Below are 17,055 nucleotides of genomic sequence, written 5' to 3'. Positions count from 1 at the left end.
TGTTTGTAACTAACGGTTTTAAATATCAATCATTGTAAAAATGAAAGGTTCACAACACATGGGTGCATTATGGCTGACGCCACCTTGACTCCATAACGACTTAAAGTGTTTTAAATGCCATAATAATCTTGTGATAGAAGTGACAGTCAGTGAAATACAAGGAGAGCCCGATACACGAGCAGAAACTTTCATGAGCTACTGTTATGAGCTACTGTAACAAGGGGAAACATTATCCCCATTGCTATTTATTATGTTCATTAATGATATGGAGTCACAGTTAAAAAGTGTTAGAGATGACTTTGTAAATTTAGAAGAATTACAGATATTTATGCTTCTTTTTGCTGATGATACTGTTTTGTTCTCTAAATCTGTGGAAGGCCTTCAATTGTTATTAAATAAATTACATGATTATTGTTTAAAATGGAATATCACTGTAAATACTAATAAAACTGTTGCTATGATATGCAAGAAAGGTACACGGAAAGAAAATGTCAGTCTATTTTATAACAAAGTTAAACTGGATATTGTTAATAAATTTTGCTATTTGGGAGTAATGTTATCATCCAATGGAAAATTTTCAGTGGCCCAGAAAGCTTTATCTGAACAAGCACTACGTGCAATGTTTTCGTTAAATTCATTGTTTGAAAAGATACCCTTAAATGTACGTGAAAAACTTAAATTATTTGATTCAATGGTTTTACCAATATTAACATATGGTTGTGAAATATGGGGATTTCATTCTGCTCCCGATATAGAAAGGGTTTATTTGAAATTTTTAAAACAATTACTAAATGTTAGATGTCAATCAACTAATGCTACTGTTTATGGTGAACTTGGCAAAGTGCCATTATATGTTATACGCCAAGAGAGGATATTGCAATATTGGTATAAGCTTGTAAATTCAAATGATAAACTGTTGTCTAGATGTTTTAGATATTGTAGTTCACTAAATATAAGCAGCTCATGGTATTCTGATGTTAAAAAATTGTTAAATGATTTAGGATTTAACTACCTATGGGATAATATGTCAGTCACTAAATTACACTTGTCAAAAGTTATTGAAAGATTATATGATCAGCACATGCAGAAATGGTATGCGACTTTAAATGATTCGTCCAAACTTTGTACTTATAAAGATATAAAAACAAGATTTTGTTATGAAAAATATCTCGATAGTGTCACTAACGTTAACCATAGAGTATCTCTAAGTAGAGTGCGATGTTCAGCACACAAGTTAGCTATAGAAGAAGGCAGATATAGAAATATACCAAGACATGATAGAAAATGCATATATTGCAATATGAATATGATTGAAGATGAATATCATTTTATTCTTGTATGTCCATTTCATAAAGATAGTAGACAAATGTGCTTACCACGATATTATTGTCATTGGCCAACCAAGAAAAAACTATGTAATTTGTTAAGTTCTGAAAATGCAGTATTATTAAGGAAACTTGCTAAATTTGTTTATATTGCCACTGAAAAGCGCAAAAGTGCTTTAATTTAATTTAATTATTGCTTACTAGTATTTGAAAAGCTATATTTATATATGTTCTTGAATTTATGCTCTTCTCATACAATATTAATGTCAATACTGTTTTATATTACCGCCGTGAATGTATATATATGCATTTGGCTACGAACATGTTAATGTTTATGCCTAATAAAAGTTCTGTTCTGTTCTGTTCTGAACTGTATTGTACCGAGTAATTCAAATCAGCCAAAACAACCCTATAATGCCGAGCGCCAGGCAAGGGAGCAACTGAGACCAAAGTTTAATCTATTTCTGGATTGAACACGGGATTGTCTTATCCAAAGCGGACACTCTACCATTGAGCTATCGCAGCGGTCGTACGCCATACGTTCCATTGTTTCATCAACACTTACCACCACAGCATCAATCTTGCCGCACTTTCCGTGATCACGTGCCTGGAACTCCATGCGTAGCTCCGATATGTCCATGTTCTCACGCATTTGCACGAGCTGTGCCTCAACGCGCCACAGGAGGTCCTCGTCCACCTCTTCCTGGGAGACGTCCGACCTCGGTGCCAAGTCGTTCCTGCCAGGAGAATGTCACGATAATGAATATTACCCACGGAACACGAGTATACTATCCTTGTATATCATCCATGTACGATTCATATTCTTTCAACAGACGATTATTCATAAATTAAATCAAGCAAGTGTTATTGCGGAAATACTTAGTATACCTAGTGTGCCTTGCGAGGACGCTATCACGACCTGTGTTGTTGTGAGCTTCTGACAGGAAGCGGTACATCCCCTCCAAATCGATACCCCGTTTGCTCTCGAACTTAACGGTCAGGGACTTCAACAGGCTTCCGGGAATTGACACGTTGTTCTCCTACATAAATACAGACTTTTTATATCGTAAACAAGGCTTTTTGTTCGCTTAAGCAATTAGAATAGCAATGTCTTTCCCAAAGGTTTGGAGGTAGGTGTTTGGCATACACACATAGATTCAGACATACTCTGTTTTACATTCATATGTTTCACTGGAGAATGAAAATTTGTCGAAATCCCTGGGTCGGAGGCGTACCAGAAAACTTTGAAAACAAATCCGCCAAGTCGATTTCGAGGGGCGGGGGGATCTCAACGAGCCTCTCCAAATCCTGACAATCCCTCTCCCAACCAATCGGTGGGGCAAAATACTCATGGGCACTTAAAGAGAACGCCGAGGATTTAACAGGTCGATAGTTCGATGGAAGACCGGATATGTTGGAAACTAACGCATGCGTAACGGTAAGGATGCTTTTAATTTCCAGCTTAACTTTGTTTTATTGAAAACTTTCACTTTTATCTATTTGAGGCCTCGAGAACCCCTTTTATTTGCCTAGTAATAGGGACCATGGGTCAGGGCTATCCCCATGTGCTCTATCAACATTCAAAAACAGTAATATTTCATATGATCAAGTTACAAAATAACAATTTTAACATTTTTTTTTTAGGTTTTAGCATAGCAGTTCCTATATACTGTTGCTTGGTTATCGACATCTATATAACGCATGTGTTTCAGATATCTGAGATTGAAATATTTTTACATTCGAAAGCAAAAGAGGTCAGAGCATAGCATATGTTTCACAAATTTAAACTTATTAGAGTATAAATATTGTGTAATACCTGAAACGATTGAGTCATTTCTTTGTAGTTCATGCACATTTCGTCGTTTCCGTAAAGCCGGAAGCTCATGTGAAGCGCACGCATGCGCTGTTGACTGTAATCTCGGATGACTTCAGACAATTCGTTTAACAGTTTTTCGTCTTGCTTTCGACGATCATCGCGCGCATCGTTTTCACCTTTAAAATAACAATTATGTACATTAACATAGTACTTAACCAATGTTTAAAAAAATCCATATATGTGCGATGACATGAAGGTAAATCTTAATAATTAAGAATGGGGCGGGTGAGCTTAGCGAATAAGTCCTTCTTTTTCATTAAGATATACTTCAGATCCTCTACCTGACACATCACCGACGTAAAATCTGTTGCACGGAATGTGTATCGGAAGGGTGACGGAAGGCGGACCTTTAAACACCCGCGAAATTTGAAATTCAGAATGATTAAACCTAGTACTTAATGTTTGCCTATTTGTCATTGCATTGGCTCAACATGTAGGACGTATTCTTAACAAAGTAAGAGCATAATCAAAGGACTGAATGTGGCAATAATACGTGAAGATTGGACAAAAGTGATCAGCGTCATCATCATCATCATCTTAAACAGATATTAGGTCTTTAAAATGTAAAAGTACAGTCCCCATATGTATCTGGTTGGATAGTTTGTCCAGAGTTGGCAACATGCAGGTTACCATGGTAACCAAGACAACAGCAAGGATGGCCACCGTTTTCTTGGTCATTGACTAGTCTTACTACATTCATTATGACTGTTAAGCACAAATATGTATTGACACGTCACGCTTTCTACGAAAACTTCCATTAAGGCCAGCACACATCATTTCAATTCAAGTTTGAAATGTGAAAAAGTGCTCAAAAGCTCGTTATTTACACATATATATTTTAATATAAATGTATTCATCTTTTAAAATGTCTTTATCTCGCACATGGATATAAAAAAAATGAAAATTCGGACGTGGGTCGAAAAATAGAGAGGATATGATACAAAGACAAAAAACTAACACATAAAATGAAGATATATATCTTAATTAACTATTTAATATATAAAACCATTTATGTTCACATACTTTCTGTAACAGTTCATGAACAACATATCATCGGCTTAGGTTAAAATATACACCGTTTATTACGATTTAGTTTAATAAAAAACTGAGTTATTAAATGTTGCTGATTCACTCTGATGTCGTATGGGGAAAAGGTCATGTAATTAAAATTGTGCACTGTTTCTCGACCTGTTCACAACGTCCATGCTACCTCCTTCAGTTCACAGCGCAAATATGTAACATTTAACAAGTAAATTAAACACAGTATTAAAACTAACAGAAGATAAGAATGAAGCTCCGTTTCTCCTGGTCTGAAATAACCAATAGATATAGTCTGCCATCTTTTTCTTCTACCCTTCCCCGTAAAACGCAAATATCATAATACAGGCTATCCCATTAGGATCGCCGATACATCATATCCTCCCCGTTCATCTATTTGTTTTGTAACGAGAATGTCTTTACTTAATCAGCCCACTTATATGTCCATTTCAGCATTTACGTACACTTACATAAGTTATAATGCAGCCAATGGGCGTATTAGTAAGAAAGTTAAACTCCGTACTATTTGGCTGCGCGAACGTGGTGCAACATACTACCATGACTACGAAAGGGCAAAAAGGTCAAAAATCAAAACCACGTAAAGATTCTGTTAATTCTGTTGTCGGACATTTCTATGTGCGAAAACTTTTTTTTTTAAATTTCTTTCTGCCAGAAAACGATGCTAAACTGTTTGTTATTACATCTAATTTTGCCATTTCTAAACAAATTTTAGCCAATTGTTAATCCTCCTATCTGCCAACGTTAATCTATATACTAGTTTGAATCCATTTTCTGATTTTTTTTTTGATTTTTTTCCCTTGCATTTCCCTACGTAACTAAACGTTCGCATATAATTTGGCGAGCTATTCTGAAAACTACAAATTGTAGTACAATGTCAATTTTCATACGTTTTAGGCATACACTAAAAGGAAAAAATGGTTGTTAAATGTCACGAGTCGTGGTTGCACCATTTGTGAACAATAGCTTTAAGTGCTCTTTCGGTGAAACATGTATTGCGATCTTCCGTTACTACAATTATTCTCTATATGTGATGAGGAAAATTAGTCACAGGTTCATGATCGGCAATTTATACTGCTAACTTACCACTTATTTTAAGACGCAGCCATCCTACCATAACTGACTGAACAAGAAAAAGGTCACGGACACCGATATCGAATTAACCTTACCAATAAATATTGTTATACCGACTTGTACGTTAAGATATTTGAACTAACCTCCGAAGTCCGTGTCTCTAAATGCCTTCCGGAACTGTGGAGTTTTTGGTTTGTTGTTCTCCTTCTGACTGTCAGTCACGTGGTTTCGTGACTTATGACCTTTGGAGGTCTTTCCCACCGGCATGTCCTCCTCAAACGAGAAGTCCTGAAAAAATGGAACGTTCAGCAGAAAATTGCAGTAAAGTGGTTAATTGCCCGGTTTGGTGAAATGAATCCAGGGTGCTTATTGATTGGTCAATATGTGATATTACATTACGTAAAAACTGACGTTGGAGAACGTAACGGGCGCCGGGTCGCCGCCAGTGCCCTTGTTATAGTCTATGTAAAATAATACTTGTTTCTTTGTATTAGATATATATTTTTAGAGTGATAACCAAGCGATATTAAATTTTGTATTAGTATAATTAAATGTTTTTTTCGTTATATATTGTAATATATTATCGAATTATTATTTCCCCTGACGTTCGTAATATATAACGAAAAGAACAATTAATTATACCGATACAAAATATCTAAATATATAGCAAACGAATTTATATAACAATACATTTCTTGTAGCAAATGCTTCGTGACTTTTATATGCAAGCGAATACTGATAATTATTTTGAATTGCTTTCAGCACAGATCTAAGGAGACAAAATGCTAAAACCAATTATAACACCCATCCCTATTGAGATATATTATATTACGCTGTTAATATTATCGGCTTAGGATAACAGGTGAATATGCCCTAAAAAAGAAAGAAACGAAAATTATTCTAGCTATATTTTGTTAAAATTCAGCACGCACGTATATGGTTTTCTTACCGGGTATTTATCTTCAATATCTACATCCATCATTTTTGCAAAATCAAATAACAATTAATATTGTACTGAGAATCTCTGCTTGATTTAATGACCAACACGGTATAATTCCAGAACTTTAACTAAAGACCGTTCTGCGTTTGGAGAATATTAAATAAGGGAATACATAGGCGTTTCTTTATTAATGATTGCTGTTATGAGCGACCAAAACAAATATATAACCGCTCAGTGGTTTTTAATAATGAGAGTTTGTATGCAAAACTTTGCTGTATCAAGCGAAACAATAGCTTGAATAAACCATTGATTTATAATTCAGAAGCAGCATTGAAATCTGTGGATTATTCTCACAGCCTGTAATAAACTCCGAGTGTTCCATGATGTTCATATCGTTTGCCGGCATGGTCGACTCGCCTTATATGAAATATTACCCATTGCGCCAATACATGAATCAATGCCCATGCTTCATCGGTGAAGTGATACCTGGAAGTTATTGCTCTATGACAATGTAACATCAGTTTCTACGCAACAAAATATTTATTGATGGAAGGTCGTAAAAGGATTGCAAACATAGGCGAAGGCATATTCCAGGAGAGACGTTTCTTTTGCCGACATATCTGTAATTCTTAAAAAATTAAAAATGTAAGACAATATTATAATTCAATTTTAATTGCGAGTTTGATTATTATGTTATCAAATTAAATTTGCAACAATAAATTCAAAACACGCATTTAAAATCATAGTGAATACAACATATTGTAACAATGTTTTAGTAAAATTGGCACAATTAGAAATTTAGCTAATAGACATTATGTCGACAAATAAAAAACCGAGAGTGTTTTAAAGCATACTATTCAATATAATGAAATAAATAAGGCACACAAACATAAATTTACATGACTATTGGACCATTTTATCAACTAAAGAATCGTATGGTCGCTTTTCTTGAAAAATACATATGTGTATATACCGCATATTTCGACAATAAACGCGTTATTTGTCCGTTCAGGCAAAGTGTACATATATTATATGTTTTTGAAAGTAACACTTTCAATCTGAATTATGACACTCAATTTAAAACTGAAATGTTTGAACTTACGACACTTTTATACGTTCAGAGATAAGTTTACGGACTAAACATACATTTTGAACATTTTAGAATCTTAGTTAAAGCCATCGACAAATCTTGTTTTATTTTACAGAATCTAGCACTACCTTTCTAATTTTCCATGATAAATCCACGCGTTTCCTTTGACATCGGTCAATCTATTCCCTAACCCGATGAAAGTTTAAATTGGCTTTAAAGGGACACACTGTATAGGCTAATGCAAAATCATTGTAATGCATTATCATGTTCAACTCAATTAACTTATATATGTTGGTGCTTTTAACTAGGGAATGGAATGTATGGCCATGCAGCTATTAATTAAAATATTGTTTTTTATAAAAGCTTATATTTTTTATATATGTACTTACATCGTGTGTATTTTGTTTTGTTTTAATCATTGCAGTCAAATGAGTTGAACATGATAATGCATCAAACCTAGTGTTGGGAATCGCTTGCAATTTTACTATCGATGATCGGTTCCACTCAAGTAACCGATTATCGATAGTACAATCGGTTTTTAAAATACTAGATAGTACCCGAGTTGTAGTTTTATTCATGTACAGTATTAAACTCTTAATCATTATATGCAAATACCTTTTGTCTATGATTGAAGTTATTAAGTGTTGTTGTATAAAAGATGGTTCATTTACTTGCTCATTGTGGCTTTCATCAGCCATTTTGTTAAAGATAACATCTGAACACTTACTCTTTTATTTTATTTTATTTTTTTTCGATAATCGATTATAACCAAATACTATCTATTGTCGCCGATTTCAGGCCCAACCGCATCAACCTATATTGTGCGCCTTTAACATATGAACTACCCGTTGTTCAAAATGGTTCAGTTAGTTAATTGGATTCCAGTGCTTTTATTTGACTTTGATTTCAACCCTTTTGGAATCGTTTACTTTGTTTAATTAATATTGAAAGTGTACTCTAGTGATGAAGCTGACATGGCGCCAAATCGAATAATTCTTATTGTAGCATTGTATCAGTCAAAGTAAAAAATAAATACATAAGGTTTTTCAGTAAAATTGAAACAATTAGACATTAATCTCAGATTCAATTATGACGACGACAAGTAGTTAAACGAGAACACCTAAAAAGACATATTCAATTTAGTGTAAGTGGCAATTATCATAACAAGACAATTAACACTCTGAGAACCATCGTATAAAAGAACGTAGCGGTAGTTTCGGTTTTATGTTGGTTTCAAGAACTGTGTGTTTGTTGTGACAGTTTCAAATAAAATGAAAACCAGTTTGATCGTTTGTTGTAAGAAAATCGAAACTGGTTCGTCAGTTCGTTCCATCCGCAAACTAGCTTTCTCTGAAAAAACACATGACGGACATTCATCCAACACGTGTGTTGAAACACGCGGTATCATTGCTCTGAAGATGTTCCGAAATAATGTTTACACACAAAAGCTCCATCATGTTGTTGAAGATGTACACAAAGCCATGCATTTGTTACTTCAAGCAAAACAGGTTTCCAAACCGCCCAAATCTTAAAAACTTAAATTGAAACAAGTTCGGTATAAAAACGCACTATATTTGAGTAGTTATACCATGCATTTCGAAAAAAAAGCTTTACTGGTCCGTTTAGGCAGTCACGCATGTTAGCTAGTAAACTAGTATGACATTAATCAATAAATATTCACCCACTAAACATAAATTCAGAACGAGGAACTTTAATTAAAGCCATTGGCATATTTTGCTTTTAACAGAACCTAGAAATACCTTTCTCATAGTTCATGATAGTTCCACAACTTTCTATTCCATTACAATCATCATTTTGCATGGGTTGCTAAATATTACTCTCATGAAAGTTCAAACTGGCTTTAAAATCTAAACTGCAAGTTATGGACAAATTCCAATTAGTTAATTCGATTTTGATCTCAACAGCCAGTATGGAATCGTTTACTTTGTTTAATATCTTAAGTGCACTATATGAAGCTGACATGTTGCTTAAATCGACATTATTGTTATTACAGCACTGTATCAATAAAAAAAATAATTCATTAATCCTCGTAAAGAGGTTTGCCATAAAAAGATGGTATTCCGTAAACACGGACGATTGTCGCCGCATTAATAATACTAATAATAATGGTGTTTGCATTTGTTTGTTGGCCAAAGACAATTGACATTTATTTTCCTATTTTCTGTTCATTAATTTCACGTATATTGATTCTGACGAGTGCACCAATATAGTTTATTTTTCCACCAAGGTTTACTTGTTAAACTAGCGTCAGCAGTAAATGGTTGTATATACTGAAAAACGATATTTTTTTTAAAAAAGGTTGATTAATTACACGTAGACAGATTTTGGTGAATGCAACAAAACACAACATAAGTAAGTCCAATTGTGACGATAAAAAAGCGGACTTCCTCGGCCTGTGCCCGCTCTATTTTCTATAGACGTTATCATATACATGGTATACTTAAGGGACACACACTGGACCTAGGCTGGTCAAAATATCGAAGTCGTGTATGCTTATACCACCCCGTACTGTTTTTATAGGTCAAACATGGTGATTGATAAATGGTATCTGCCAAGTTCAACATATACACTAGCAGTACAAAACTCCTTTAAAATCGCAATTCAATCAATGTGTTTTATTTAGTATAATCATGCATAGTATAATCCACATACTTCAAACGTATGCTTAAACATAGACCTTACAAAGACATCAAACAACTTAAATTGCGAAATATATGAGGTTATAAATTATACAAACTGTCCTTTAAAGCCCTTCGAGCTTTACCTGATAAATATTTCTGGTTTTGTATAATAAATGTTTTATGATGATGTACAAAGGTGAACAAAAGTAAATGTCAATGCATTTGCATGAACTCAATTGTAGCGTTATAGATATATTCCAGCAGGAATGGATTAGATCATTAAGTCATATATAGTTCTGTCTATATTTTGTATAAGCAATTTAAATAAATGCATTCCAATGTAAAGGATTTTTTGTATAGGTGTGACTAAGGAAATATGAATTTTATTTTTGCAGATTGCGATTTTCTGTTCATCTATTCATAACTATTCAAACTGGGCGATCACGTTGAAAATATCACTAAGGGATATAGCTGCATATTTGGTTGTATCAGGAAAAATCTTTTATTTGCTGTGATGTTGAAAACTCTCACTGGCTAGTTTGTATTTAATATCGGTATGTCTATTTAATATGAGTCTAAATATGTCGAAGATTCCCCTATTTTTTCGACTTTTTATGGTTGACCAAGCGTAACATATCGAGTTAATTTACGGAACCTTTCGCCCACTTATGTGCCGTCTCTATACTTTGTACTTATTTTATTTTCGCCGAATAGTGTTAATTGAACTAATTCGATAGTTATATTTTATGTCCGTTATTGCGCAATGAAAATGAACGCTACCTGCCACCATAACGAAGCGAACGTTATTGTTTTGTAACCAAGTTGTTGACCATAAAAATATTAACTTTTAGGCACATTTTTTTCATAATTCAGGGAATTATGATGCCAAACATTCCTTTAAAGTGACATTCTTATTCAAATATCTATTGTGTTTGACTTTATGTTATGTGAAAGATACGTAAACAGGCATACATATTGACGCCCTTCTGTGTTTAAATACATGTACCACCAAATATACACATATGATCTAACCATGATTCATCCAAATTTGGATACATCAATGTTGATCATGTATTTTAAAGTGGATTGAAATATATCAGTTAATAACTATTAAAACACTTATTACTCTATTTGTTTATTTTTTATTTCCCATTGAACAAATTAATAAATAAATTAGCTATGCATATTTGTATTATTATCGTTCACCAAAGTGGTGATATCATGCGTTAGATTTAACATTTTCAAACTTCTGATGAATGAGAATGACTTGTTTATGTTTTAGTAAGACCGCTAAAAAAAGTCAACTCTAAATAGCCAATAAACAAATACACAGGAAATAGGTACCCTGTTGTAACACAAGTGTTATAAACAAGGGATGCACAGCAGGGAATTATGATGCCAAACATTCGTTTAAAATAGGCCTTTTAAACAGAAAACAGCAGGGGCATGTACTCTTATGTACTCTTAAAAACAAATTCACGTGACGTGCCAAACCCACTCAAAATTATAATATACATTAACAATACACTTTTTCTGTCCAATAAATTGCCCAAATTTGAAAATTGTAATTTAAAACAAAAATATGTTCCGAATGAACAATAGAATATGCTTTTTCTTTTCTATGTTCTATCAAATTGAATACATTTCTTTTTTCAACGAGTATTTTGAGAAAATTCATTCCCATTTTGTGGCAATATTATCTCCTGCTAGAGAAGTATGGCCCAACCTCGGGCGATTTCAATTTTGCTGATAAATTGCTCATTTGGAGTGAAAAACTATGAGATGTCATATTTTGAAGCTTTATTTGAACACAGTATGTCATTTGTATGAAAACAATCCTATTGGAACTGCAGAGCAAGCGTTTATTGGGTGGATTCTTGTTCAGGCAAAAAGCGGCCCCTAACCAGAACCTTTTCCAATAACACAAGATTATCTGAGTCACCACGCATTAAAATTGAACATCATTGCAAATATCACGATTAAAACAGAAGCTGTGTGTTCATAGACCGCCTTAAATGATTGAATGGCTGATGCAAGACTGACAAACAATAAAAAGCCATTAAAGCTACCATCGCATGACAGTAAGAATGCATCGTACGGTAAAAGCGAGAATGTTTTAATTGCTTCCTGTTTTATTACTGCAACAAGCAGCGAGAAGATAGAAATGAAACAATAAACGTGTTGACTTGATAATAACAAGGATTATCTGATACAAGCCACGTATATTACAATATATAATGGACAACCCGCGTAACAGACGTTTCTACATCAATCCGAGAAACAAAAAAGTCTAAGAACCATTGACCTTCGAAATGAATCGCATTTGCATGTTTGTGTGTTGTTTATAAACCACATGGATAAACTACAGTTGGTCAAGCGTGAAAAGGGTGGATCTGTGCCATTCTATGCTTGACCCTTGATGATAACGCATCGTATTCAAATATATATTGTACATATATTTTGCATTCGCTTTGTCCATGCATCCCGTCGTCAATAATACGAACCCTAGCTAGACCTCCGGTAACATACACAAAATTATTCCTAGTTGTGAACAAGTATTGTATTTGAGTTATGAAAATAAAATGGCAGGGCAATAAATCAAACGTGATTCGATAAGTTACTAGCATTTATATACATGTATATAAGCTGTCGCCACAATCGAACTTAAGGTAATTACATGTACAAAGAAAAAACACAAGGACATGAAATTGTTCATAAGGCATAAATGATCAAATCCAAACACTAAACACTAAATTACAACTCAAGACAACATATTTACAGAGTGCACACGAATATAAAAAATATACCGTTAACAGTTACTTTTGGAATTAAATTAAACCGGCTTTGAAGTGCTCATCAATTTTTTAATTGAAATTCTAACAGAATAAGGCAGATATATATTAAATATATAGGTTCACGCGTATTTAGTAAATCGAGGCACTCGTTTCATTTTATGCAAAAAATACTTATTAAACCTTCATTATTTTGTATTAAAAACAATGAGTATATCCATACGAATGATAAAATATTTGCAATCTTACCTTCTACAACTGAAAAGTAGTTCCCTTTGGGAGAAACATGTGTGAAATGTTACTGAACTTTTATCATTCATGCAGATGTATCATGGAATGAAATGGAGTTAATTGGCATTAAATCGGCCGTAGATTTCAGAAGATACCCGGAAATGGTCCGCAATAAGGTATTGATATTTTATATGGCGCGTCAATAATCATCGCTATATAACTGAATATGCTACACTCAGGGGCGGACCCAGGATTTGACATTAGAGGGAGCGTACCACAGGGTCGTAATATTTTGACTTGCGCCTCTCCCCCAGAACCGTAATATATTTGGTTTAAAGTTTTGTCAAAAATTTAACAATTTATTTTCAGAAACAGTGAATTTTTGGCGAACTTTATTTCTGTTTTCCTGTATTGAAATCAAAAGTAAACTTGGACGATTTTAAGGGGGTCGCCGGGTGCACCCACACACCCCATCCCATCCCTGGATCCGCTAGTGATACTCGCAAACAGTTGAGCATCATTTCCACCTATGTTTTGTCTGATTACACTTCTACTGTAGCACGTTCACGGGAAATCACGTTCAAATGAAATATAGCATTTTGCTCTAGTAGAGCAAAACAACTTAAAACAATATAAAGAGTATTAATGTTTAATGTTTAAAGTAGAATATCTCGAAACAGCTAACTTGGTTAATTGTTAGTTTGACTTATGGGCAACCCATTGTTACTGTGGTCCACATAATTCTTATGGAGCCTGGCATATTGAAACATGGATTTTTCATTAAAATCATGATTTATATAAACACATAAATTATGTCGGCATTGTATATTAAATGGAGAGTGGCTAACAACTTAGAACGCGCACACGTGCCTCTAGGGCCTCCTTTCAGTAAAAGTTCTAAGTCGTAACTTCAATATTCTTAAATCTGTAGGAACGTCACAAATGTCAACAAGTTGTTGTTGTTGTTGTTGTTGTTGTTGTTGTATGTGCATTTTAATACTGGTTACGGCAAATGCACATAACTATGAAGCAAAATAACAAAACTATGACACTAAGATATTTTCAATGCATGACTATATTGTTTAGATGACTGACTACTCTTGCACTATTAATATATATTGTGTTGAAATCATAGTATCCCTGAATAAAATTCGGATTCCTCGTAATGTAATCTAATCGTTGTGATATTAAGGTCGCCATCATACCAAATAAAGGTCAGTATTTTTATTGATGTTGTTGTTGTTGCTGCTGCTGTTGTTATTGTTGTTTTTGTTGATGTTGTTGCTGCTGCTGCTGTTGTTATTGTTGTTCTTGTTTTTGTTGTTTTTGTTGTTGTTGTTGTATACACTCGACTAAGGTCGATATTGAAACAGGACACAGAAACAACAGGGTGACAGCCAACACTCCACACATCCAAACCTGTCATAATCTCGTAGAGTAACTCACAGATGAAAGGATAAAAGGGCAATAAAGCATTGGAAACTAGAGCGACCAGCCCATCGGTCAATACTTTAAAGCTGCACTCTCACAGATTGAACGTTTTGACAACTTGTTTTATTTCATTTTTGTCTTGCAACAAGACTTCTTTTCTGAAAACTCGTAGAAACGAGTGATATAAGACTGCTGGAAAAATCATTACGCAGGTTTCCATATTAATGTTCATAATTTGATGTTTTGTGCATTTTTCTTTAAGCACTAGTAACGCTTTCAGCCATAAAACAATATCTTTTGCCACGGAAATATGATAAACTGCGATCTGATCTTTTGTCAGCAGTCTTATATCACTGGTTTTAGGATATTAACACAAAAAATAGCTCATTCCAAAAAAAGGTTCTCAATTTTGAGATTGCAGCTTTAACTATGAACTTATTGATAAGGTTTAAGGTTCCAATCTCAACATCAGCTAAACGAGACATACAAGGCAACACAACAACGGACAACAAATGCATAGATATCAAATTATTGTTTTAAAACCTGTTTAGTTTACCGTTTTTGAGTGATCAGTGTCAAAAATATTTGACTAGAAAATAAGGCACCCAAAGATGCGAAACACACGGCCAATTACACAATCAATAAACGTTGGGGCAGGCTTCTTGCAACGGTCAGCACCGGTTTTCGATTTCCCAACGTATTGCGTTTTCAACCATTTGTTAATAATGTTAAAGATTAAAGTGACACTCTTATTCAAAATCAATACATACACATGTATAACAAACTTCAATTTTGACTGATAAACCTTTAACTTCTTACTAAATAATACATTTATGGAAAATATTAATTACTGATAACAAGATTGTAACCGTGTATTTAATAGCGAAAGCGCAATATATTAAATGATTGGTGAATGCTAAAATATTTACTCTGGTCTACTATCTTCTTATAAGGTAGAAATACCGTGTTTTATACTCATTTATTTCAATTTTAACTCGGTATCCTTCAAAAGAACCAATGTTTTCGACATTAATTCATCCCTTTTTGAATAGTATTAATTTTGGTAAATCTTATTTGGGAGTAAGAGTGCATCTTTAAACTATAAATAGGGTTGTTTTGCGAGCAAACTGGTCCTATACATTACATCTTAGTATAGTAATAGTAGTTAGGCCTTAGTTTAGACTTATTTATTTTACTTTGATTGTAAAACAAGAAATAACAACATTATATTAATCACTCTCGTTGGCACGATTTAACGCGGGAGTGTGGTCTTGTGTTGTGGGGGAAACCGGAGTACCCGGAGAAAACCGACTTGTCCGGATTGGTGACCACACACCAAACTTACATGGACGCAGGCCAGGAATCGAACCCGGAGCGCCTAGGTGAGAAGTGAGTGCACTTACAACTGCGCTAACCGAACAGCCTCGTCATAATCTTCAATAAATATGCGCCTGTGGTTTGTTTTAACGGCCTTCCGGGGGACACTTTTTATCAAAAATTCCATCAAGAACCACAAGTATAAAGATAAAAAAATATCATATATTAGAGAAGACTTAAACAACAAATACATAATATTATTGCCGGGCGGTTCCAGTATTTGGTGTTAGAGGGGTGAAACTAAGGGTGGTAACCATTAGACTTGTACCCCTCCCTCTGAACCGAAATTGATTTGTTTAAGATATAAGTCAATAGTTCAATTTCTGGTCCGAAATGGTGCATTTTGGGCGCATTTTATTACCCTTTTTCTCCTACATTAATTAAAAAGTAAACTTGGACGAGTTTAATATAGATCATATTTGAAAGTTTGAGTTGGATACTAGACAAACGGATGCATGGATAACATGGTGCGTAACTGACTAGGGTACAGATTGGTACCAACATGCTTGGTAGGTTTTGGCGGGTATCCGGGAACAATATTAGTACCCGCTACTAGACCATATACTCATACCATCTAATGCTTTGTGCAGTTTATGTGTTTCTGTGAAAGGGATGTTTCTTCTTAGTGTGCTTTTTGCAAAGATGACGTTCCCTGGGTTCTCAATATTCACCAACATATTAAGTCTGAGTTTTTAAGAACCTGGAATCTTAAATGTTTCAAAATAAAAATAATATAATATAACTAATGATGGCAAAAGATGTGTGCCTAATTGTAGAATGTATTTATTTAACAGATACATCATATATTACATTTGCTCCTATTATAGCGTTTTTACAGCGTCACAATATTATTATTGACTTCATTTCTGGGTCTTAGTCTCGAACTAAATACGTTAGTTAATTTGGACCCTGAGTACACATGCACGTCATTTCATTTCGCAAACAATGAAAAATATTCAAACTGTGCTTGTAGTTTATTTACACAACAGGGCTATATCGTGGTACTTCGAAACAGGGAGAAAGTCGTGTGATATATAATTTGCTATTCTCTATTCCTATGGCGTGTAACGTATAGGGTTCCCGGGCACGTGCGGGGAAAATGATGATCGGGTTCTGAGGTCTAAAATTTCTACACGTCCATGGCTTTTTCCTGTCATCGTATATCACGTCGATAATTTAAACTCTTGAATTCATTTCAAATGCTGACCTGTCAACATTGCT

The 17,055-nt window shown here is 34.2% G+C and overlaps 1 protein-coding gene across 1 annotated transcript in view; it reads right to left on the bottom strand.

Annotated features, from left to right (window-relative positions):
• The window catches only part of LOC128223404 (echinoderm microtubule-associated protein-like 2), a 38,357-nt gene extending 31,985 nt beyond the window's left edge, over positions 1-6,372 (bottom strand). The window contains exons 1-5 of the mRNA XM_052932683.1: positions 6,281-6,372; positions 5,475-5,619; positions 3,142-3,317; positions 2,214-2,365; positions 1,891-2,062 (exon numbers count right to left, since the gene is read on the bottom strand). Coding sequence (XP_052788643.1) covers positions 1,891-2,062; positions 2,214-2,365; positions 3,142-3,317; positions 5,475-5,619; positions 6,281-6,313 — 678 coding nt within the window. The 5' untranslated portion in view covers positions 6,314-6,372. The remainder of the gene's footprint in view (positions 1-1,890; positions 2,063-2,213; positions 2,366-3,141; positions 3,318-5,474; positions 5,620-6,280) is intronic.
• Positions 6,373-17,055: the final 10,683 nt, after the last annotated feature.

This window comes from Mya arenaria, chromosome 17, assembly GCF_026914265.1.
Source record: "Mya arenaria isolate MELC-2E11 chromosome 17, ASM2691426v1".
Taxonomy (NCBI): domain Eukaryota; kingdom Metazoa; phylum Mollusca; class Bivalvia; order Myida; family Myidae; genus Mya; species Mya arenaria.
Note: the sequence above shows the minus strand (reverse complement) of the source record. Positions and strands in the feature narration are given on the sequence as shown.